The sequence below is a fragment of the Pan paniscus genome, chromosome 15 (genome assembly GCF_029289425.2).
Source record: "Pan paniscus chromosome 15, NHGRI_mPanPan1-v2.0_pri, whole genome shotgun sequence".
Lineage (NCBI taxonomy): Eukaryota > Metazoa > Chordata > Mammalia > Primates > Hominidae > Pan > Pan paniscus.
In genome coordinates this window covers 81,588,045-81,614,307 of record NC_073264.2, presented here as the reverse complement: position 1 = coordinate 81,614,307, position 26,263 = coordinate 81,588,045, and the positions used below count along the sequence as shown (strand labels likewise).

Sequence of the window (26,263 nt, the reverse complement as noted above, 5' to 3'; positions counted from 1 at the left end):
GACACACTAGGAATATATAATTTTATACAATAAAATATCAATTAGCTATTAGTCCTATTATGAAAACTAGTCAAAGAGATTCAAGTGGATTTATCTAGAATAGTATTTTCATAAATCTGTTAATAGGGTAAATGAATGTTGGTTTTTTTGTTTGTTTGTTTGTTTGTTTGTTTGTTTTTTTAGATGGAATCTCGCTCTGTCACCCAGGCTGGAGTGCAGTGGCACAGTCTCAGCTCACTGCAACCTCTGCCTCCTGGGTTCAAGCAAGTCTCCTGCCTCAGCCTCCCAAGTAGCTGGGATCACAGGCATGCGCCACTATGCCTGGCTAATTTTTGTATTTTTAGTGGAGATGGGGTTTCACCATGTTGGCCAGGCTGGTCTCCAACCCCTGACCTCAGGCGATCCACGAGCTTCCACCTCTGAAAGTGCTGGGATTACAGGTGTGAGCCACTGAGTCTGGCCTGCTTTGGGTTTTTAATATTGTTCTATCAGTTTGGATTCCCAATGGTAAATTTGCATAGTTTGCATAGTTAGAAGTACTGGTTGTTCACTGTTTCTGTCTGGATAGATTAGAATCATAAAATGTTAGTGCTGAGAGGACTTAGAGATGATCTGGTGCAGCCCCATAATTTTTTTACATCAAGAAACTGAGAATGTGAGAACAGTAATCTCCTGTTTCCCAGCTTCTACCACAGCAAACTTTAATTTCTGCACTTTGGTCAAGAAATGATCATCATATGACCATTTATTGAGTTCTTTAGTGTAGATGGCACCGTGCTAAATTGTGGAGTATTTGGATGGGTAGATGGAAAAATGAGTAGATGGAAAGATGGGTAGATGGAGACAATCATAGCCTCACCCTCTTGGAGGTTAAAAATGTAAAATAGCAGCCACACAGATGGAGACATGGAGGGCAGACTTTAAGTAAAACATCTGCCCAGATTAAACTTTCAGATAGGAATAAAGTAGTTTACTGAGGAAGAGATTAAGTTTTCTTGAGCACTGATAGAGAATTGGGAATTCAGAATAGGGCAGAAATGGAGGGACAGTGCATTATTAGGCTAGAGACAAATTCAGGAAAATATTTTGCCAGGGAATCTGAAATACATACGTGTTTGTTCCTTCTCTCCAGGGGAAGGGCTGGACAAATTAAAAATTTAAAAAATTAAATGTATCATTTGTCTCATACACTTTGAACTTATAATATTCCAGAGAGAAAAATACTTGGTGGGTATCATTAAATATTCATCATTAGAGATCAGTTTAGCAAAGACATTTAGTCAGGTTGGAACAGCTTTTTAAAAACCAATTACAATGTGGGTTATGAAAGAGAAGTGGAAGAAGCCCAGGAAAAATATTAGAAAATGCAAGTCCCTTCACCCAGTGGAACTTTTGCAGAGAATTCTGGCTAACTAGCTTGTTGAGACTTAGGACAGCAATGAAAATAGGTCCTTGTGCTAAGTGTGCAAGAATTGGTAAGAAGCAAAAGCTGGGATTATTAGAATTGCAAAGAATGTTCCTTTTTAACAAATATTTCCTTTTTAATACTTAAGCTTTTGGTGCAAAGATAGCTAGGAATTGCAAACATTCATTTTATGGTCACCTTATAAAATTTACTTTTATAGAAGTTCCACAAATTAATTATCAGTATAGAATTAGAGGAGATGACATTATTTTTTTCATATTCTGTTATGTTGATTGTTCAAAGCATTTTGAAATATTTTTATTTTAGGGTAGTCTTTTAGGGTTAACTTGGCTAGTTTTGTTTCAAGGTAACATAATAAATTCTGACAATATTTTGAAGACTTATATTAGAACTTAAAGATATAATAGAGTTAAACCTCCTCATTTTCCAAAAGTGAAAGAAATAAATGTGAGTGGTTGAATCATGAATAAGTCAACAATTGTAAAGGGAAGGAATAACAGTCATAAATGTGTGTTCACCTATTAACAGTGTCAAAATATATGAAGAAAAAACTGGTAGAATTGTAAGGAAAAATAGACAAATCCATAATTACAGTTGGAGATTTCAACATTCCTTTTTCAGCAATTCATAAAACAGTAGGCAGAAAGTCAGTAAAGATACAGAAAACTTGAACGATACTACTAACCAAGTAAATTTAATTGACGTTTATAGAATACTTCCCCAACAACAGCTAATTACACATATTTTTCATGTACACATTGAATATTTCCCAAGGTAGACTATATTCTGAGTCATAATAAGAGACAGGGCTAGCTGGATTTCCTAGGGTGACCAAGAATCCCTAAGCCTAGCTGGGAAGGTGACCGCATCCACCTTTAAATACGGGGCTTGCAACTTAGCTCACACCCGACAAATCAGGTAGTAAAGAGAGCTCACTAAAATACCAATTAGGCTAAAAGCAGGAAGTAAAGAAATAGTCAATCGTCTATCACCTGAGAGCACAGAGGGAGGGACAATGATCAGGATATAAACCCAGGCATTCTAGATGGCAACGGCAATCCCCTTTGGGTCCCCTCCCATTGTATGGGAGTTCTGTTTTCACTCTATTAAATCTTGCAACTGCACGCCCTTCTGGTCCGTGTTTGTTATGGCTCGAGCTGAGCTTTCGCTCACCGTCCACCACTGCTGTTTGCTGCCCTCACAGACCTGCCACTGACTTCCACCCCTCTGGATCTGGCAGGGTGTCCACTGTGCTCCTCCTGATCCAGCGAGGCGCCCATTGCCACTCCCAGTCGGGATAAAGGCTCGCCATTGTTCCTGCGCGGCTCAGTGCCCAGGTTCATCCTAATCAAGCTGAACACTAGTTGCTGGGTTCCACGGTTCTCTTCCATGACCCACGACTTCTAGTAGAGCTATAACACTCACTGCATGGCCCAAGATTCCATTCCTTGGAATCCGTGAGGCCAAGAACCCCAGGTCAGAGAACAAGAGGCTTGCCGCCATCTTGGGAGCTCTAAGAACAAGGACCCCCAGTAATAATAAAACAAATTTCAGTAAAGTTAAAATGATTGAAATTATATGTTGTCTATCCACAACAGAATGAAATTAGAAATTAATAACAGAAAGATACCTAAAAATTTCCCAAATATTTAGAAGTTAAACATGATACTTCAAATAATCCATGGATATGTCAAGAAATAAATCAAAAGAAAAATTAGAAAATATTTTACCTATATAAAAATTAATACAGAATTTATGCAAATTTGTGAGATCATCTAAAAAGTGCTCAGAGGGAGATCTGTAACATGAAATGGGTATATTACAAAAGAAAAAATGTTTCAAATCAATAGTCTATGCTTCCATTGTAGAAAAGTAGAAGACCAAGAGCAAATTAAACCCAAAGTAAGTCAAAGCAAGGATATAGTAAATTTAAGATCAATGAAATTAAAAAAATAAATAAATTACCTAAAAGCAGGTTCTTTGAAAAAACCAATAAGAATTAAAAACCTCTTGCCAGACTGATTAGGAAAAAAAAAAAAGAGAAGATACAAATGGCCAATATTAGGAATGAAAGAAGAACATTACTACAGCTCCTAATGATATTAAAAGAATAATTAGGGGGAGGAGGCAGAGCAAGATGGTCAAATAGAACCCTCCAGCAATTGTCCCCCTGTCTCTCAGGAAAACCAAATTGAACAACTAACTATCAAGACAAAAAAGCACTCCTATATGAATCAAAATTAAGGTGAGCAATCACAGTACCTGGTTCTAACATCATATCAAGGAAAAAGGCACTGAAGAGGGTAGGAAAGACTATCTTAAATTGCCCCACTCCTCCCCCAACTTCTGGCAGCAGCCATGTGGTGGGAGAGAGAATCTGTGTGTTTTGGGGGGAGAGAGAACAGTGATTGTGGAACTTTGCATGGGAACTCAGTGCTACCCTGTCACAGTGGAAAGCAACACAAGGCAGAATTTAGTCATGCCCATGGAGGGAGCATTTAGACAAGCACTAGCCAGAAGGGAATCATGCATCCTGATAGTTGGAATCTGAATTCTAGCTAGACCCATCACCATGGACTAAAGCACTCTGGGATCCTCAATAAACTTGAGAGGCAGTTTAGCCCACAAGGACAAGCCTGGTACTATGCTGGGCTTGGAGCCATTGGAGTGACCTAGTAAGACAACAGCCAGGCCTTGTCAAGGGAGTGCTAGCATCACCTTTCCCCCAACTGAGGCAATACAGCTCACAGCTCCAGGAGACACTCCTTCCTTCAGATTTAGTTGGGGAAAGGAGGAGAGTAAAGAGGACTTTGTTTTGCAACTTGGATACCAGCTTAGCCATAGTAGAATAGGGCACCAGGCAGAGTCCTGAAGCCCTCATTCCATGACATAGCTCCCAGATAACATTTCTAGACAGATCCTGGGTCAGAAGAGAACCCACTTTGTTGAAGGAAGGACCCAGTCATGACAAGATTTATCACCTGCTGACTAAAGAGCCCATAGGTCTTGCACACTGTAATCCCAGCACTTTGGGAGGCTGAGGTGTGCAAATCACCTGAGGTCAGGAATTCAAGACCAGCCTGGCTAACATGATGAAACGCTGTTTCTACTAAAAATACAAAAAAGTTAACCAGGTGTGGTGGTGTGCACCTGTAATCACAGCTACTCAGGAGGCTGAGGCAGAATTGCTTGAACCCGGGAGCTGGTAGTTGCAGTGAGCCGCAGTCGCACCATTGCACTCCAGCTTGGGCAACAAAAGCGAAACTCCATCTCAGAAAGAAAAAACGTAAGTGGTACCCAGGCAGTACTCGCCATGGGTCTTAGGTAAGACCCAGGCCTGTGCTAGCTTCAGGTGTGACCTAGCACATTCTCAGCTGTAGGTGTCACAGGGAAAGACTTTTCCTGCTTGAGGAAAGGAAAGAGAAGAGTAAAGGGGACTTTGTCTTGCAGCTTGGGCAACAGCTCAGGCACAGTGGGGACCCTGATTCCAGATCTTGGCTTCTGGACAACATTTCTGTGCCAGTCCTAGACCAGGTAGGAGCCTGTTGCCCTGAAGGGAGAGGCCCAGGCCTGGCAGCATTCACCGCAACCTGAATGAAGAGCCCTCAACATTATCTGGTTGACAGTTGTTTGAGTGAACATCGGTAGTAGTCAGGCAGTACTCATCATGGGCCTGGGGCTATGGTGGTCACAGAGAGAGACTCTTTCTGCATGAGGAAAGGAGAGTGAAAAGTAGGGAGAACTTTGTCTTGTGGCTTATGTGTCAGCTCAGCCTCAGTAGAACAGAGCACCAAGTAGATTCATAAAGTTTCCAACTCTGGGCCCTGGCTCCTGGATGGCATTTCTGGATCTGCCCTGGGCTGGGGCAGAGCTCACCACTCTGAAGGAAAGGCCACAAGCATGGCTGGATTCACCACCTGCTAACTGAAGAAGCTACAGGCCTTGAGTGAACATGACCAGCAGCCAGGCATTAGTCATCATGGACCCAGCAGAGTCCCAGTGGTGATGATCACAGGGATGTTTCTATCACCCTTCCCTCATCTCCAGGCAGCTTATCATGGAGAGAGAGATTTCATTCATTTGGCAGAAATTAGGGGAAGAGAAAAAGAGACTCCGCCTGGTAACCCAGGGAATTCTCATGGATCTTATTCAAGACCACCAGGCAATACCTCTATGAGTCTGCAAGAGTCACAGTGATACTGGGTTTCAGGTGCCCTTTAATGCAGACATGGCTGCAGGGACCAAAGACTTAGATCACAACACTCAATTCCCTTTGAATACTTGGAAACCCTTCTCAGAAAGGATGGATCCAAACAAGCCTAAACTGCCGAGACTACAATAAGTACCCAACTCTTCAGGGCTCAGACATCGACAAATATCCCCCAGCATCAGAACCGTCCATGAAAATATGCCCTCACCAGACAAACTAAATAACACACCAGGGACCAATACTGGAGTGACAAAAATACGTGACCTTTCAGAGAATTCAAAATAGCTGTTTAAATAGCACCACAAAATTCAAGATAACACAGAGAAGGAATTTAGAATCCTATTAGATAAACTTAACAAAGAGATTGAAATAATATTAAAAAATCAAGCGGAAATTTTGGAGCTAAAAAATTTAATTGACATACTGAAGAATGCATCAGAGTGACTCAAAAGCAGAATTGCTTAAGCAGAAGATACAATTAGTGGGTTTAAAGACAGGCTATTTGAAAATATACAGTCAGAGGAGACAAAAAAAATAATGAAGTACACCTATAAGATCTAGAAAATAGCCTCTGTTGATGAAAAGAGTCAGACTTTGTAAAATATTTGAAGAGATTTATTCTGAGCCAAATATGAGTGGCCGTGGCCCATGACACAGCCCTTAGGAGGGTCCTCAGAACATATGCCTAAGGTGGTTGGGGTACAGCTTGGTATATGTATTTTAGGGAGGCATGAGACATCAATCAAATACATTGGTTTGGTTCAGAAAGGTGGGACAACTCAAAGCAGGGGCTTCCAGGCTATAGGTAAATTTAAACATTTTCTGGTTGACAATTGATTGAGTTTATCTAAAGACTTGGGATCAATAGAAAGGAAATATTCAGGTAAAGATAAAAGATTGTGGAGACCAAGGTCTTTTTGAAGTCTTATAGTGGCTGCCCTTAGAGACAATAGATGACAAGTATTTCCTATTCAGATCGTTAAAAGGTACTAGGCTTTTAGTTAATCTCTTCAGGATTGGGAGGGCCTGGAAGAAAAAGATCTAGCTATGTTAATAGAGATTCTTCACAGACGCAGATTTTCCCACACAAAGGATGGCTTTGCAGGGCCATTTCAAGATATGGCAGAAAAACATGTTTTGGGGTAAAATATTTTGATTTTCTTCCTTGTATTGTAGTGTTATGCCAGAGTCAGATTGGAAAGTAAGTCACGATATATAGAATTAAATAAAACCCATCTGATGAGAATGTATAGTTTGTAGGGCACAACTCTCCAGACCCCTTAGACAGGAATTTGGGCAAGATTAAAAAAGAGAGCTTAGTCTTCTCCTCAAAAGGACAGACACAAGAGTTTTTGGCCTTAAAGAGGAGCTAGAGAGAGAGAGATTAGAGTAGAAAGTCTTTCAAAGAAATAATAACAGAGAACTTTCCAAAACTACCAAAAGATATAAATATTTAAGTACAGGAAGGTTATAGAACACCAAGTAAATTTAACCCAAATAAGACTACCTCAAAACATATAACTCCCAAAGGTGAAGTATCAGGAAAAAAAATTAAAAGCAACAAGATTAAATAAACAAATAACATTCAAAGAGCTCCCATACATCTGTCAGCAGACTTTTCAGTGGAAATCTTGCAGGCCAGGAGAGGCAGGCATGACATATTTAAATTGCTGAAGGAATACAACTTTTATGCTACAATAGTATATCCTGGAAAAATATCCTTCAAATGTGAAGGGGAAATGAAGACTTTCCCAGACAAACAAAAGCTGAGGGTATTTATCAACACTAGACCTGTCCTATAACAAATGCTAATGGGAGTCCTTCAATCTGACGTAAAAGGATATTAACAAGCAATACCATATCATCTGAAGGTACAAAACTCACTGGTAATGGTAAGTACACAGAAAAATCTGAACATTATAACACTGTAATTACAGTGTATAAAGCACTCATACCTTCAGTAGAAAGACTAAAAGATAAGCCAATCAAAAATAAAAATAAATACATCTTTTCAGGACATAAATGGCGTAAGATAAAAATAGAGACAACAAAAATTTAAAAGTGGGAGGGGTGAAGTTAAAGTGTTTTTATTAGTTTTCTCTTTGCTTGTTTGTTAGTTTGCTTGTTCTTGAAGTGTTATCATTAGTTTAAAATAACATGTTATGTTATTTGCAAACCTCATGATAACCTTAAATCAAAAAACCTACAACAGATACACAAAACATAAAAAGCAAGAAATTAAAACATACTACCAGAGTTTTACAAAAAGGAAGACAGAAAGGAAGAAGAAGACCAGGAAACAAACATAAAATGAATAACAAAATGACAGGAGTAAGTTCTTGCTTATCAATAATAACAGTGAATGTAAATAGACTAAATTCTCCAATCAGAAGACACAGAATGACTGAATGGATTGAAAAAGGAAACAAGACCCAATGGTCTGTTGCCTACAAGAAACACACTTCACCTATAAAGACATATGTAGACTAAAAATAAAGGGATGGAAAAAGATACTTCATGCAAACAGAAACCCAAAACAGCAGGAGTAGCTATACTTATATCAGAAAAAATAGATCTCTAAACAAAAATCTATAAAAGACAAGGTTATCATATAATGATAAAGGGGTGCATTCAGGAAGAGGATATAACAATTGTAAAAATATATGCACCCAACACTGGATTACCCAGATATATAAAGCCAATATTATCGGAGCTAAAGAGAGAGAAAGATACCAATACAATAAAAGCTGAAGACTTCAACAGCCCACTTTCAGCTTTGGACAGATTGTCTAAATAGAAAATCAACAAAGAAGCATAAGAGTTAATCTGTAGTATAGACCAGATGAACCTAATAGATATGTACAGAACATTTCATCCAGTGGTTGCAGAAGACATTCTTCTCCTCAGCACATGGATCATTGACAAGGATAGACCATATGTTTTGGCACAAAACAGTTCTTTAAAAATTCAAAAAAATTGAAAAACCAAGTATCTTCTCTGACTGCAAGGGAATAAAACTAGAAATCAATTTGGAAGCTATACAAACACATGGAAATTAAACAGTATGCTCTTGAATGACCAGTGGATCAGTAAAGAAACTAAGAGAAATTTAAAAATTACTTGAAACAAATGAAAATGGAAGCGTAGCATATCAAAACCTCTGGGGTACAGCAAAAGCAGTACGAAGAGGAAAGTTTATAGCAATAAATGCCTACATCAAAAAAGCAGAAGAACTTCAAATAAAAAACTGAGTGATGCATCTTAAAGAAACAGAAAGCAAGAGAAAACTCAACTCAAAATTAGTAGAAGAAAAATAATGAAGATCAGAGTAGATATAAATGAAAGTGAAATGAAAAAAATACAAAATATCAACTAAACAAAAAGTTGTTGTTTTGAAAAGATGAAATTGACAAACCTTTACCCAGAATAAGAAAAACAGAGAAAAGACCCAAATAAATAAAATCTGAGAGGAAAATGGAGGCTAATTTACACCTGATACTGCAGAGAGGATCATCAGAGACTTCAATGAGTAATTATATGCCAATAAATAGGAAAGCTTAGATAAAATGGATACATTCTAGACACATACAACCTACTAAGATTGAACCATGGAAAATAATCCAAAACCTGAATAGGCCAATAACAAGTAATGAGATCGAAGCCATAATAAAAACGTTCCCAGCAAAGAAAAGCCTGGGACCTGATGGCTTCACTGCTGAATTCTATCAAACACTTAAAGAACTAATACCAATCTTACTCAACCTATTTCAAAGAATAGAGGAGGAGGGAATACTTCCAAACTCATTCTATGAGGCCAGTATTACCCTGATACCAAATCCAGAAGAAGACACATTAAAAAAAAAGGAAAAAAAAACCCACGGGCCAATATCTCTGATGAACATTGATGAAAAAAATCTTCAACAAAATACCAGCAAACCAAATTCAATAATCTATTAAAAAGATTATTCATAATAGCCCAGGGATGCAAACATGGTTTAACATACACACATCCACCAGTGTCATACATCATACCAATAGAATGAAGGACAAAATCCATATGATCATTTCAATTGATATTGAAAAAGCATTTGATAAACATCCTTCATGATAAAAAAAAAAACCCTCAAAAAACTCAGGTTTTAGAGGGATTTTAAAAGGAACATATCTCAACACCATAAAAGTTATATATGACAGGCCCACAGCTAGTATCATACTGAATGAGGAACAACTGAAAACCCTTCCTCTAAGATCTGTAACAAGACAAGGATGCCCGCTTTCACTAGCTATTAAACATAGCCTTGGAAGTCCTAGTTAGAGCAATCAGAGAAGAGAAAGAAATAAGGGGCATCCAAATTGGAAAGGAAGAAGTCAATTATTCTTGTTTGCTGATGATATGATCTTCTACTTGTACTAAGAAGCTGTTAGAACTGATAAACCAATTCAGTAAATTTGAAGGATACAAAATCTACATACAAAAATGAGTAGCATTTTTATATGCCAACAGTGGACGATGTGAAAAAGAAATCAAAAAAAGGAATCCTATTTACAATACCCGCAAAGAAGATACCTAGGAATAGACATAACCAAAGAAGTGAAAGATCTCTACAATGAAAACTATAAAACATTGATATAAGAAATTGAAGAGGACACACACAAAAAAATGGAAAGATATTTTATGGTCATGGATTGTAAGAATATTGTTAAAATGTCCATACTACCCAAAGCAATCTACAAATTCAGTGCAATTCCTATGAAAAGATCAATGACATTCTTCATGGAAATAGAAAAAACTATCCAAAAATTTTTATGGAACCACAAGACCCAGAATAGCCAAAGCCATCCTGAGCAAAAAGAACCAAGCTGGAGGAATCACATTACTTGACTTCAAATTACCTGACTACAGAGCTATAGTAACCAAAAGAGCATGTTGCTGGCATAAAAACAGACACATAGACCAATGGAACAGAATAGAGAGCCCAGAAAAAAATCTGTACATTTACAGTGAACTTATTTTTGACAGTTTCCAAGAACATACATTGGGGAAAAGACAGTCTCTTTGATAAATATTACTGTAAAAACTGGATATTCATATGCAGAAAAATGAAACTAGAATGTATACCTCTTATCATATATAAAATTCAAATCAAAATGGATTAAAGACATAGATGACCTCAAATTATGAAACTACTTTAAGAAAAAAGAAACTCTCCAGGATATTGGATTGTGCAAAGACTTTGAGGAATACCCCAGAAGTACAGGCAACCAAAGCTGGAGAGCTGGGATCACATAAAGTTAAAAAGATTCTGCACATTAAAGAAAACAATCAGCCACATGAAAAGACAACCCACAGAATGGGGGAAAATTTTTGCAAACTATCCATCTAATAAGGGATTAATAACTGTAGTACATAAGGAACTCAAACAACTCCATAGGGAAAAAAATCTAATAATTTGATTTTAAAACAGGTAAAAGATCTGGATAGTCATTTCTCAAAAGAAGATATACAAATGGCAAACAGGTGTAGGAAATGGGCTCAAGATCATTGAGAAATGTAAATCACAACTCTGAGATATCATCTCGCCTCAGTTAAAGTGGCTTTTAACCCAAAAGACAGGCAATAACAAATGCTAGCAAGGATGTGGAGAAAGGGGAACCCCCATACACTGTTGGTTGGAATGTATATTAGTACAGCCACTGTAGAGAACAGTATGGAGGAGTTTCAAAAAACTAAAAATAGAACTACCATATGATCCAGCTAGGTATCCCACTTCTAGGTATACGGGGACCAAATGGGAGGTCATTGGATCATGGGGGTTGTTTTCCCCATGCTGTTCTTGTGATAGTGAGGGAGTTCTCACAAGATCTGATGGTTTTCAAAGTGGCAGTTTCCCATGCTCGCTCTCTCCTGGTGCCATGTGAAGTAGGTCCTTACTTCCCCTTCTCCTTCCGCCATGATTGTAAGTTTTCTGACACCTCCCCAGCCATCCGGAACAGTGAGTCAATTAAACCCTTTTTCTTCGTAAACTACCCAGTCTCCAGTAGTTCTTTATCACAGTGTGAAATCAGACTAATGCAGGATTATTGCACTCTCTATGCCTGTATCAAAATACCTCATGTACTCCATAAATATATACACCTGTGCTGTACCCATAAAAAGTTTTAAAATAATTTTTAACAACATATGTTTAGTAAATGTTATGAATTACTACTCTACCAGTAAATTTTTCAACTGAAATGAAAATGATATTTTAAAAAGCCTTTAAATGTATCATTCAGTAATTTCAATTCTAGGAATTTATGTTAAATACATAAAAATATGGACAAAAGTTTTTGTACCAAGATGTTTATCAAATGATTATTTATAACAGAGAATACTGGAATCAATTGTAAATTTTGAACAGTAGGAAATTAGTAAAATAAAATACTATATAACCCTGATAATGATAATGATGATCATGATAGAGAAAATTCCCATGAAAAAATAGGAAACAAAATCATCAATGAAGGTGATCTCCATACAAACAGATATTTATAAGTAAGACCTGGGAAAATGTATCCTTAAATTTTGCTAATAAGTTTTTATTTTAAAATGTTTGAATAATTTTTCTCCTGAATTTTTCCATAGTTTTTAAATTTGCTAGAATGAAATATGTCAGTGCCATATTTTGACTGTCATATGCCAAGTAACTGGCTTCATCATTAAAAATTTAAATTAGGCCAGGCGCGGTGGCTCACGCCTGTAATCTCAGCACTTTGGGGGGCCAAGGCAGGTGGATCACCTGAGGTCGGGAGTTCGAGACCAGCCTGGTCAACGTGGCGAAACCCCGTCTCTACTAAAAATACAAAAATTAGCCAGGCGTGGTGGCACATGCCTGTAATCCCAGCTACTAGCGGGGGCTGAGGCAGGAGGATTGCTTGAACCTGGGAGGCAGAGGTTGCAGTGAGCCAAGATCGTGCCACTGCACTCCAGCCTGGGCAACAGAGCGAGACTCTGTCTCAAAAATAAACAAAAAAAATTAAATTATTATTTTTCCCTAAATAGAAAATACATAACCAATGCTTTGATACCAGTTGAATTTTTTTTAGAAATTTAAAACCATGCCTTTTAGGAAGAATGAATAGTATTTAAATATCTTTGTTTAATTCATCCTTCCTCTGGTAGGCGCATTTTGAGGCCACCATTACACCATCTGTTTCAACAAGATACTCAAACCTGTGTCTCTACTCCTGTCCTCTCACTGTCTTTCTCAGTTGTGGCGTTAGTGAGTAAAAGTGTGTGTTTGCTTTCCCCTTATTGGCCTATAATCATCAAAGCATCTTTTAGAGGGAAACCATTTATTATGCTTTTCTCTTTCAAAACCATGATTTATATCAAAACCATGATTCAGTGGAGATTTCTAGCATTGGTTGAATTCATAACCCTCTTCTTCATCTATACATCTTGCAATTTCAGCCACACCTGTAGTATGTCACATCTGAACCTACAGTAGCTAGTTTACCTGCCTCTAGTTGCCCAATGTCAGCTCATTCTAAAGTAGTTGTTGGAATACATTTGGGGCATAATGTATATCCTTTCCTTTCCAGAGATCCTGCAGTGAATGACTTCGAGTTTCTTATGAAATTCCCATAATTAGTGAAAATTGAAAATCCCTTGGTTAAAAACTTCAGGATCTTCATCTTAAATCTAGCTAACCTCCTGTATTAGTCTGATCTTGTGTTGCTGTAAAGAAATACCTGAGCCTGGGTAATTTACAAAGAAATTGGCTCACGGTTCTGCAGGCTGTACAGGCATGGTACCGGCATCTGCTTGGCTTTGGGGAGGCCTCAGGGAACTTTTACTCATGGCAGAAGGTGAAGCGGGCACAGGCACTTCACATGGCAAAAGCAGCAGCAAGAGGTGAGGGGAGGTGCCACACACTTAAACAACCAGATCTCCCTGGTTGCTCCCTCACTATTGCAAGGACGGCACCAAGCCATGAGGGATCCGCCTCCATGACCCATCCACCTCCCAGCAGGCCCCATCTCCAACACTGGGGAGTACACTTCAACATGAGATTGGGGCATGGGAAAATACCCTAACTATATCATCTCCCTTTGGAACATGAAGGCTAATGATCTTGAACCACCTGAGGATTATGTTCGTGCCTTTGGCTCAAAATATATGGAGCTGTTGAAAATATTTTTAAAATGTTTGCCCTTTCTTTTGCACTTACGTACATTGTATGTGACACAGAAATAAAATATAAAGTCGGTACTTGGTATAGAGAAGGATGGCTAATTCATCAGATGGTCATGTTACACGAGGCCTTACTCCATGTTGGGACCATATTTTGAGAAATCTTTCTGGGCCACCTAACCCACAGATATGGAATTTTTGCCAACATTTCTTGATTCTTTCATCTCCCTAGAACCCTGCTGTTATCCTCAGTTATGGTCTTAACTGATATTCATCCTTCAATCCTGTGCTGCTTCAATTCATTCTCCAAACAGAGGCCCAAGTAATCTTTGAAAAAAAAATAAAATAAAGCTTGTCATCCTTCTCCTTTAAACTCCTGATTGCCTTCTGATTGTACTTGAAAAAAAAAAAAAAAAAAAAAAGAGTTTCAAATCCTGAGCATGGCCCTGCACCTCACTGTAATCGCTTCCCCCAGGCTCAGTGTACCTAAGCTGTGGGGTCTTCCTCCAGTTCTTCAGACACACCAAACTCTTTCTCACCTCCACACTTACTTGAGTCTGGAACATCATTCCCTGACTGCCCTCCCTGATCCTTCTCCTCACCTTCCGCTTTCTCATGCCCCACCAATACATTTTCACCTGGCTGATTTCGTGGATTCATATTCAACATTCAAATATTGCCTTAACTGTCACCTCCCAGAGGGGTCTTATCTGAATCCTAAATCTAAACTTGGTTCTTCCTGTTATTACCTGTTTTTATAGCACTTATAGTTTTTATTATATCATTTATTTGTTTAATACCTTTCTCTTCTGCAAGCCTGAAGGCTTTCTGACTGTATACCCCAATGTCTTGCTTTCTCTTAGCCTAGCACATAGTAGGTGCCCAATAAATTATTGTGAATGAATGAATGAGTGAAAGAAGGAAAAAAAACACACGTACAGCAAATAAGTAGGAAGCGTTCATGGGAAGAAAGTGCAGTTTTACTGTTTATTAAAGGAAAGTATATTAAACATGTATTTTAAATCTATTTTATTAGTAAAATTATTTAAAGTTATAGCTGAAAGAAGTGGAGAAGGACACATTCATATAATACATGAGGAGAAGGACCTTTTCTGGGTTCATTTTCATTTAGTAAATATTTATTAAATGAGTGAGAAGATGAATATAATCTAGAAAGCAGTCTAGCTAAATGTATTTTAAAACATCCAATTATTTTTATTGACCCAGTATTTTTTCATAAGAATTTGTCATAAGGAATAGTCCTAAATATGGAAAAGGTTATATGTTTAAAGATATTTCTCACAGTGTTATGTATATGAGTAAAACATTGGAAGCCACCTAAATGCCAATAAAATATGGCTGAGTAAAACATAGTATATCCACTAGATAGTATAAGAGTAACTCATAAGCTAAAGGTTAGGATAAATAATGACTTCAAAAATGTTTATAGCATAAGTTTAAGTTAAACACAAAGTTTTATAAATTCTATTCTTGGGGGAAAAAGACTGGAAAGAAATATGTCATGTTGCTATAGCAATGGGTGATTTCTTCTTTTTTCCAAGTTATCCTTAACATGCACATATTTTATTTTTACAGTGATTATAATTATATTAAATTGTGCATGTACAACATAGCTTGTATATTAAGATTTAATTTCAGCTTCAGTACATTTAAATGAGTCTTGGTCCATACCTTGTGTAATCATTGAAATGCTGTGCCTTTTTTTTCCTTAGGGTGACAGAACCTTTCTGGAAGGTTCCCACACTCATGGGTTAGATCACTCATCCTCTTGGCAGGATCACAGTCGCTTCCTGTCTAGTCCAAGATTTTCATACATGAACTGTAAGTAATGAAGTCTTGTACCCATTTTTAAATTAGATTTAAGAAAATGCAACACATGGGAAAATTAGTTTAAGGCCAGTACATGATAGTAATAGTCATAAGTCTGAGAAAATCCTCATGAATCATACAAAAAGTGTTCAAGGATATTCATAATAGTACACAGTTTGCTAAAAATATGTAGAATCCCTCCTTTTTAGACTTTACGCTTCTCAGAATAACTTAAATAACCACCCAAGGTAAAAATCTTAATTAGGCAAATTTTTCGTTTGGAGATTGCCAGTAACTATGGATGAATGAGTAAAGAACGTTATTTTATAATAAAATTCAAATTATCAAAAAATTGAAGTTCTTTGCATATAAATGTTGAGAAATATGTAATCTTGTACAAAGAGTAAGAATACTATTACTGCTAGATTTCACTCTGTGAATATTTCGTAAATCTTGATAAATGTCATCATCAATATCAACAAGGTATGAGTCCATTGGCCCAAAATGCCATCTGCCACGATCTATCCCTGCCGTCTCCCTTCCTTCCTATATGTGGTCTTCAAGTTTCAGCTTATATGTAATTTCCTTAAAGAAGCTTCACAGTTTGAAGTGTAGTCTCTGTTATGAGCACCCACAGTGTGCTACAATTTTTCTTTATATCTTGAGGATAGGAGGAGTGCCTGTTTTGTTCACCACTGTTTCCTTGGCACTCTATATAGTAGTTGGCAAATAGTAAATACTCAACTAATATTCAATTAATATACATATAAGTTGTTTTTGTTAAGTCCGCATTTATCTAAACTATTGGGATCCAAATGTTATTTAATGGATTTTTATTTAGGTAGTAATTTTGCTCTTCAGTTTACCATGGGCCTGTAGGGTTATACATTAAATTTGATAATTCTGTCATTTAAAATAGCTATATTGCTGTAAAATAAAATACCAAAATAAGCCACTAGGAAGTAGGTCAAATCCAAAGGTGATAACTCTTATTTTTGCTGGTTTATATTCATGGATTCGTTGAATAAATATTTATCAATTTCTGATAAGTGGTGTGGTTTTTCATTATTTCATGATTATTTTAGTCTAAATGCTGAGCATTTTGTCTTCCTGTCCTAATCATTTTCCCAAGTGATTTTGTATCTACATAAGCCAAGAACCACCCTTCAATATGGACCTCAAGTTGGTTATGGCACCTCAGAATTTGATATACACATAGGCCAAATTTTTTTTCTTTCATATTTAGCAATGGAAAACTTTCTCCAAGTCCTTCTAATATAAACAAGCATGGAGGTGGAAGTAGGGACTTCACACCATGAAACATCACAGTGTCCCAATTAGTCAGACATTCAAGAGCCTGGAGATAAACAGCACCATGATGTGAAAACAGAGGTCTTTGTTATACTGCTGTTACTTTTGCCATTATGACCTTCATAAGCCTTCCTAGAAAGGCACCTAGAGGGAAGTGGTTAGAAGACATTAAATGGAAAACATCAAGATTTTTGGAATTGTATTTAGTACTCTGATAGGCAGTGAAAGAACCTGTATTTAGGTTTCGACACTAGCATTTCATGACCAATTGTGGTCATTTCTCTAAGATATATTTCTCACAAGCAACTATAGGTTTCTATAGATATACACTGGCTGAAAAGGAAATAAAGTTAAATAGGAAAAAATATCAAGAGCATAATTTGAAAAAGAAAACATTTATTATAGTTTATATTGTAAAATCTAACTGAAAAATTTAACCTAAAAAGTAAAACTCTTCATTAGTTTAATTAATTAGTAAATTAATTAATTGATTAATCCATAGTCTTATGTTTTACTATTCTTCTCGTGTACAAGTTTGTTTTATGATTTTCTTCCCAGACCTATCCCCATATTTTCAAAAATACTTTTAAAAATTTAATCATAGCTACCTTATGATTAATTACTTTCAAGTAGTTGAGTTATAATTATTTCTAGAAAACATTCTTATTTGCTTTTCTGATAAGCCTTAAGTTTTCTGTTTTTAATAATGGGGCACATTAGCAGTGAGAAACATTAGGATTACCCTGAATACTTCATTTTTTGTAGCAAAATTTCAGCTCAGTTACAGAAATTGTCCTGTAATTTTTCTTTAATCTCCCTTTAAATTGAAGAATTAAAAAGAAGAGATGCCGAGACCAACAAAGAGGAAAACAGAACTTACGGCAAATGAGTAATACAGGGAACAGAGGATGTTTTAAAGAATATCATTAATACCCTTTGAGAGATAAGAGAAAATATTAAATCCACTAAATTTAACAAGAGCAAAATACTATGAAAAAGGGACACAGACTAAGCGGTGTCAGAATTTTAAAATATTATTGCCATAAAGAGAAAAGAAAACCAGAAAGGTGGAAAACAATGTGAAATAACCACAAAGAAAGGAGAAGAAAAAGAGAATGAGACAATAGAGAGAAAAGATAAAATTTTTAGAAAAGCAATTCAGGAGGGGCAATAGATGATTCATGTGAGTCTTGAGAGAACAGAGAAAACAGAACAAGAGGCCAGGAGTGGCCAGGCCCACCCAACAAACACCCACTGCACAGCGGCCATCCTGAGATTGTCCTTCACTCTTTTCCTATATTGATGCCCGTGCGCCCAGATCCTATACCTTCCTCTTTCTTGTTTCACTCTTTTCTTTTATGAGAGTGATGCAGGACAAGCAAGCCCCCAAATTGAGGCTTAGTCCTTGGCTTCACCCAGGGAAGAATTCAAGGGCAAGCCGGTGGTGTTAGCAGCAGTTTTTATTGAAGCGGCAGTGTACAGCAGCAGCAGAGGTCCTGCTCCTTGCAAAACAGGCCTACCCCATAGGCAGTGTGCCCAGAGCAGCAGCTCAGAAGCAGTTCTGCACTCACAGTTGTAACCACTTTTAATTATATGCAAATTAAAGAGCAGCTTATGCAGAAATTTCTGGGATGAGGGTGGTAACTTCCAGGTTGTTGGGTTTTCGCCAGGAAAATGACGACAGGTGTGTCGTGTTGCCGTGGCAATGATAAACTGACAGGCACACTTGTGGACGTGTCTTATGGAGAGGTGCTTCTGCTTGAGACCCGTTTTAGCTAGTCCTCAATTTGGGCAGGTGTCGAAGCCCTGCCTTTGGAGTCTAGTCCCACCTCCTACCTCAAGAGCACATCAAAGAAAAGGAGGTGGGAGGCCGAGGTGGGCGGATCGCGAGGTCTGGAGATCGAGACCATCCTGGCTAACACGGTGAAACCCCATCTCTACTAAAAACACAAAAAATAAGCCGGGCGTGGTGGTGGGTGCCTGTAGTCCCAGCTACCCGGGAGGCTGAGGCAAAAGAATCGCTTGAACCCGGGAGGCGGAGGTTGCAGTGAGCCAAGATCACGCCACTGCACTCCAGCCTGGGTGACAGAGCAAGACTCCATTACAAAAAAAAAGAAAAAGAAAAGAAAGAAAAGGAGGTAAATATTTTTAGTGTTTGTATTTCTAAAAGTAGATTTATTCCATTATATAAAATTCTAGTTGAAAATGATTTTCTCTCTGAAGTCATTGAACAATTATCCTCCAAAATCCAATGTTGTTGTTGAAAAATCCTTCATTCGTAGATAAAGACTGTCACTCCTTTGAAGTCATCTTCTGCGCCTCCTTCCTACCCTACCACATCCTTTCTACTCCTCGCTCCAGGAACTTTTAGGATCTTCTCTTTCACCCCAGTGAGTTTGTGATGATGTGCCTCAGTGTGGGTCTTGTTTTATTTATTCTTCTAGCTACTTTTTATCTGGACACTCATGTTTTTTCAATTCTGCCACACTGAAGGAAGAAAGGAAAGATTCTATCCAGAAAATTTGCAGGAAACAAAAAGCTGATAGATATCTGATACAATTGAACACTTAAAAAAAAAACTACTAGTGGCCATATGGCAGATCTAACTGAGCACTTAGAAGCAAGATGGTCACAGAGAAAGAGCAAATAAAAAGAAATAAAATTAAAACAAGAGTCAATTAATAAACCCAGGAGGAAAAAATGAACAAGAAGAGAAATGTTGTCATAGTATCCTTACTATGTTTCATGAGCCATATTTAGTCATAATAATGTAAACAGTCATATAACTAAAAGCTCATATGTAACTATATTGGGAGTATGGGGTGAGGAGAAGGGGGTGGGTGTGGATAATGTCTAAAAATATAAATCAGAAAATAGCAATATAGGCTTCTCCATGTTTTACAAAAATGAAATAAATACAGAAAATAAAACTGGAAGAGGTGATCATAGCTGACTCAGGGAGTGGGATTGTGGAATTCGGAGAGGTAGGACAAGAAACTCCTGTTTTTCTATGTAACCCTTTGGTATTATTTGATATGTGTATATACACTTTGGCTAAAAATGATTCTTACAAAGACGAGTGTTACTGAGAAAACCCCAGCTTTAATGTCTGACTAGTAAATGTCTAATTTTTTTGTTAAGTCTCAGGTGGAACATGAAAGCTGGGGTTTGGAGTTTGGAGCAGTTTAGATCTGTATAGAGATATAGGGAGTGGATAGTCATAGGTCCTTAGGCAGACATGAGTTTCTGGGCCCACAGAACAGTCAGCTCCTTACTCTAGTCAGAATTTGTACTGAGTGAGGCCCTTATGTTGAAGCTGTAGATGCTAAGGCATTCATTCTGCTGACTTAGATGCCCTGTCAAACTGTGACCAAACTAAAGCATAGAATCATTGACCATGGAAAAAACAAAGGAAATGGGAAAATACTGCATAATTTGTGGTCTCTGAAGTGATCCAGCATTAATGAAAGTTTGTTTTAAGAAGTAATTTATGTCAGCTTTGTGTAGTTCAGGTCAATTCAAGAAAAGGTAGATTCCTTCTGCCAGGAAGAAGGGAAGAAATGTATAAATTGTAAGTTTATATTGCCATTGGAAATAGGAACACAGAAATCCATTATTTAAAGGCATGATCACTACCAAATTTATCCTGGCTTGCTGGAAGTTATGGCCGTGAGTCAGGACACTCTTTTAGAAGACTTGGATTCCATTACCTTCAGCCTGTAGACAGTGGGGGCTTAGTAAGAGACTCATAATGTCAGCTTTTGAAACTGTCATTTTTGCTTTTCAAAAGTGGCAACTGACCACTAGTCACTATGTATAGCTCCTTTTAGACTAAAGGAACACAACTCCACGATGCAGCCATCACATCCCAGGACTGGGACCAGACCAGATTTCACTGAGGTCCATGGTAATCTGATGACTTCTAGAAATCTCTAGTTTTTTAAGACTAAAATGTTTCATCTTTGTGGAGTTGGTGTCTCCAAACCAGATTTTAAAAATAAATGCAGATTGTAAATTTCCTGTAAATCTAAAACTGTTTGAAAACATAATGTTTGTTAAAATAAATAAGCCCAAAAGGAAGGAATTGTTATTCTTCATGGGGAAAATATGTTATCTAAGGATTAGTATAGGAGTTGAAAGTGAATCTTACAGATAATTTGATATTCTTAGAAAAGCAGATTAATGAAAGATGCTTAAAAATACTATTTCACTTTCTTACCTCAGTTTACATTGCTATAAAAAGAAAAGTTAGTATTCTCACTTTGTGTTTTGAGGTGCCTCTAATGGTAGTTTAAGTCCGTGGGGTGAAAAATAATTTATCCACAGCAAGAATAGCACACTATTTTCACTTCTGTGTTATACTTCAAGGTCTACCCGGCTAACTGTGAAAAGATGCTTCATATGTAACCTGTCCTCAGCCTTATAGAGTAAAATGCCAAAGATTAATGGCAATGAAAACACTAGGACACTGATAAAGGCAATAAAATTGTTTCTTGTCCATTAAAGGATTTAATTCTATGAAAGTGCAGTCTCTCTGTCTCTCTCATTTTACAGGTTTATTTTATGTGATTACAGATTTATTTTATGTGACAGTGGTTCAGGTATTTTTTACTGATCGGTTAAACGCCGGATATTTTTAAATAATTGAATTCTGATTTTTGCAAGTTGACAAGGTACTCTCTAGAGGCGCTCCAGAAACCAGCTAGAAAATCCCCAGTTGGCTGTCATCTTAAAATCCCTCAACTATATTCACTTGTTCAACCAGTATTTACTAGGAGGCTGTGTACCATGTCCAGTGTTCAGTTCTGGAGTATACAGCAGTGAACAGGACAGGCAAGGTGATGTCATGGAGAAACAAGTAGTGAGCAAGTAAACAAATCATTTAAAATGGTGATTGGTGCTATAAAGGTGAAATGATAGAAGGTACCAGGAACAGGAGCACTCCTTTAGATTGGTGATCAGGATCTGCCTCCCTGAGGAGGTTACAGCTGAAACCTGAATGGCAAGAAGCAGCAGCTGAGTTGAAATTGGATGGGAAGCATCTTCCTGATAGTAGGGGCAAAAAGTACAGAAGCTCCGGAGAAGAAAGGGCCATGGTCTCTTAGAGATACGGGCTACTGAGCGAGTGAGTGAGAGGGTGCAGCCACAGTCAGATGTGTGGATTTTATTCTGAGTTCACTGGGCGACCATTAAGGGCAGGATGAGGGAGTCATGCAGGAGAATGACGTAATTTGATTGACTTTTCAGAAAGGTAACTGTGGTTGTGGTGTGGAGAAAGGATCGTAAGGGAGCAAGAAGAAAACAGAAAGGGAGACAATGGTGACTTGGGGGCTGATGAGAGTAATGGGGATGGTGTGAATCAGGACTCAGGTGAAATTGATAGGGAGAGTCATTAGAGCTCGCTCTTAAACTGAATGGATGGATCAGACAGGACAAAGGAAGAGAGGAACCACGGTTTGAGAAACTGGGCAGACGGGTATATCATTTTTCAAGTTGGAGAAGAGTAAGGAATGAGCAGGCATCAGAGAGTAGAGATAAGGAGAGAAGATTTCACACAGACAGTTGGATATAGGCATCTATAGCTCAGACGAGGAGTAGGAGATAGTAAAAGAACAGTAAACACAGACTCCAGGTCTACTTTCAATAGACTAGAAGTTGTAATAAAGAGGATTCCATAAAAAGGAGCCCTTAAGATTTCTGCCTCTAAAATTCTTTGCGAGTGTGCACGTGTGTGTGCGTGTGCACGTGCACGCCGGTGTGGTTTATATCATTGTATCCTGACGAAGCACACACTTTTTACTCTCAGGTATTCTTCAAATAAAATAAAAAGTTTAATTCTCATGTGTTTTTTTTAAATGTCATAAATTGAGTGTATTTATTCTTAGCTTGGAGGTCTGTTAGTCCATGTGAAGTTTAATTATAGAAAACTCGAACAAATACCATGATACATTAACTACCTTCTGCAAAATTAATTTTTTAGGCCAGTTTTATATTCACCTAGGTTTATTTTTCTTTTTCTTCTTACCTTGCCAGCATTTACCAAAAGAACTGTTGCTCCAGATTCAGCTTCAAACAAGGAAGATGCCACAATGAATGGAACAAGTTCACAACCCAAAAAAGAGGAATATGAGAGCTAAAAAAGCAAATGTAATCTGTTATTTTACATGAGTGTGTTACAAATAATAACATCTCTATTCTTACAGCAATTTGGCCCAGGTTATCTAACAGACATACCTGCAGCTTTGGCTCTTTGGTATTGCCAAACATTGACAAAAGTGACAATACTGTTGGTCCTTGTGAATGGTAAACCAATCCAAATAATATCAGCTCATGAATGATGTGCAGCTAATTTATTTGCAACTTATACTAGCACAGAAAGAATGATATTTTTTCACTTTGTATTTTCCTTTTTCAAGTGTGGTCAGTCACATTTTCCCAACCAAAATTTGGATTTCTAATTGAGGCCTTTTAAAAATTACTGGCTAAAAAGAAGGAAAATGAGTTTCCCTTGAGGCAAAAGTTGCCAGCACTTTAGATTCAGGGAGCATTTATATACAACTGATTTTTTGAAAAATGCTTTCTCCCTAATAAATTATCATGTGTTATAACATGTGGAGATGTGCATATATAACATTAGACAGTCCATTTTATAAATGCTCAGGACTTTTATATCTATCATCTTAACAGTCCACAACTGCATACCGTAGCTGAAAATTATTTCCAATCATCCATTTTTAATAGCAATAAAGAATTCATAAATGATATCTGAACTGTAGAGCACTGTAAAGAATTCATAGCACAATTTATTTATTTGTCTTTTTGTGGCCAAATATCCTACTGTGATCATTTCAGTCATATCCTGGACCGTCTTTGGTTTACTGTGACTAAAATCATAGCACCAAACTCCTTTGTCCATGAGATTTATATATAATCTTGTATAATTTGGTACTATCTGCTTCTACCATCCCAACTTTTTTCATCAAAGTGTCTAAGAACGTATTCCCTTTACACGCTGATCTCCTAGTGGCGAAGGATTTATATTAAATGCTAAGTAATAGTAAACTTTCAGGAACTGAATCCTATTGGGTCATGGATTCTGCATAGACAAGGGCAATAAAGCAATACCTTTGTAATATGCATTACATTTTGTGTTTGTTAAAGTACACTTGCTCATTAAGAGTTCTCACATTTCATAAAGATGCTTCCGCTCAAGGTATGTTGTCCTAACTTACCATATTTGATGGTACTGAAGAAAAAAATGGCAGTCTCTTTCCATGAACTTGAATGCAACTCTTCCTTTAGAACATGAAGACATCCAAAAATTGCGTAACACAAGCTATGTAACCTGACAGTATAGCTATGCATTTTTATCATGTATGCATTTCAAAAATCTTTTATCGAGTGCTTACTATATGCCAGTCATTGTGCTAGGAGGAAAAAATGAGATACAAAAACAGATATGCATGTCACAAAGTTAGTTTGGCATCAGGAATTACATGAAAACAGGAGTGATTTGTTCAGGCTAGCTGGAGAAATTTGGGGTTAGACAACAGATTTGGTTTTCTTCTGTCTAACTTCAGGAATTCTCAGAGCAATGTAATGTACTAATGAGCATTATGAGGATATATCGGGAGTATCCCGTGTGGTGTGACTCACAGTCTTGGTGATCCATATAAACTATATCACTCTATGGTAATATTTAAAGTATTGAGAATGTATTTCCATTGATGGTTTGACCAACATCAAAGTATTTTATCTCCTTGGTCCTAAATAACCAGCAGAGAAGAAAATATGAGGGAAAATCAACAGGTTTTATTTAAATCCCATGGATAAATGTTAGTTAAATAACTTTTTCTTTTATGTATTAGTAGGGCCTTCATGCAGTCCATTCTCTTCAATAAGAACTGATCTAAACCATTATTAGTGCATCTATGGTCATTTAAAAAAAAATTGCACCGAACCAATTAGACCTGAAAATGTAAAGTAACTCAAATTATTTACTTGAGAAATGCTTGAAAACATAGTAGCCAGTGATTTTATAACAGAATGGAGAGGAATCTTATGAAGTAACTTTTTAAATCTAAAAAAAAAAGCCATTATATCATGTTATTGAATGCTCTGTGCTACTGTTGGATGAATGAAGGTGTCTGACTTAAATATGGAACACACTAGAACTTCAAAGGCAAAGTCAACTTTTTGTGAACAACAATTTTGTCAAAATTCCTTGGCCTCCTGTTTATATAGAATTAAATCCAGGGACCTGTCTCCTCTGAGGATTTTTCCTATCTCTTGCAGTTACCCTACCCTTAAGTTGGAAATCAAAAAGAATGCTAAGGAAACATTAATAGCTTGATTTGTGCATTTTAAAGCCAACAACTTCTTTCCTTTACTCACCCCTTTGGCAGGATAGCCTCAATTACATGTGATATCAGCCCTGTTTGAATAGTAGCTGGTGCACCATATTGCTTGTAGCACTGGGACATTGGGAAGGATAAACTTTATTCTGCAGTAAGCCTGGTCCAATACTTAATTTGAAGGTTGACCTTTTTGGTTTAATAATTTTGATTCTTCTGGCCATCTTTCTCCCTAAACACACTAAACTTCCATTGAAGTTGCTGAAGGCTACAGGGGGAGAAACACAGCTGGGAGAAATCTGGCTTAATGTTTTTCCCATTGGCTAAGGTCATATTATTTCTTTGACTAGTGTCTGACTGGAAGGTTGAAAACCAGTTGGTTATATAACGTTTTATGCACCCAGTTTCCCAGAACCACTAACTTTTCTTATTGTTATGGTTTACCTACCTATTTTTACTAATAAAGAGCTAAAATCTATAGCTTAATAAAATAGTATGCATACAGCATTTAAAGTTTACATGTATAAAAAATGCCTACCTACTTAACTAGGAAAATGAAGCTACTTTTCTTCATTTTTCTCCTTTCAAGTATGGTAAATGCATTTTTCATTTTGAGTCTCAGTTCAGTGATATGCAAAGTACATGTAGAGCCATTTAGTAGTTGTTAACATTTTCTCTAATCTGTATTGAATTTTGTAGTTAGATAACACATTGTGTTTAAAATGGGACCAAATTCTTACATATAAGGAGATGGCACATTTACTTAGCAAACTCTTTTTTTAGGAAGAGATAAATACCTCAAATTGTTTTACTCAGGATTTGTTCTTACTATAAATGCAACAACACATCCTATGGTAGCCAAGAATGTGAATGATCTTTGAGTAATTTTCCAAGAGTCTTACACCCCCTCCCCAGACAAACTGTTCCAGTGTTTTCTCTCAATTTAAAACAAAACA

At 37.1% G+C, this 26,263-nt stretch overlaps 1 protein-coding gene across 4 annotated transcripts in view; it reads left to right on the top strand.

Annotated features, from left to right (window-relative positions):
* The window catches only part of CEP128 (centrosomal protein 128), a 447,679-nt gene extending 423,587 nt beyond the window's left edge, over positions 1-24,092 (top strand). For all 4 annotated transcript variants that reach the window (XM_057299772.2, XM_063596092.1, XM_034937939.3 and 1 more), the window contains 2 exons: positions 15,546-15,654; positions 22,987-24,092. In XM_057299772.2, coding sequence (XP_057155755.1) covers positions 15,546-15,654; positions 22,987-23,090 — 213 coding nt within the window. In that variant the 3' untranslated portion in view covers positions 23,091-24,092. The remainder of the gene's footprint in view (positions 1-15,545; positions 15,655-22,986) is intronic.
* The last annotated feature ends 2,171 nt before the right edge of the window (positions 24,093-26,263 follow it).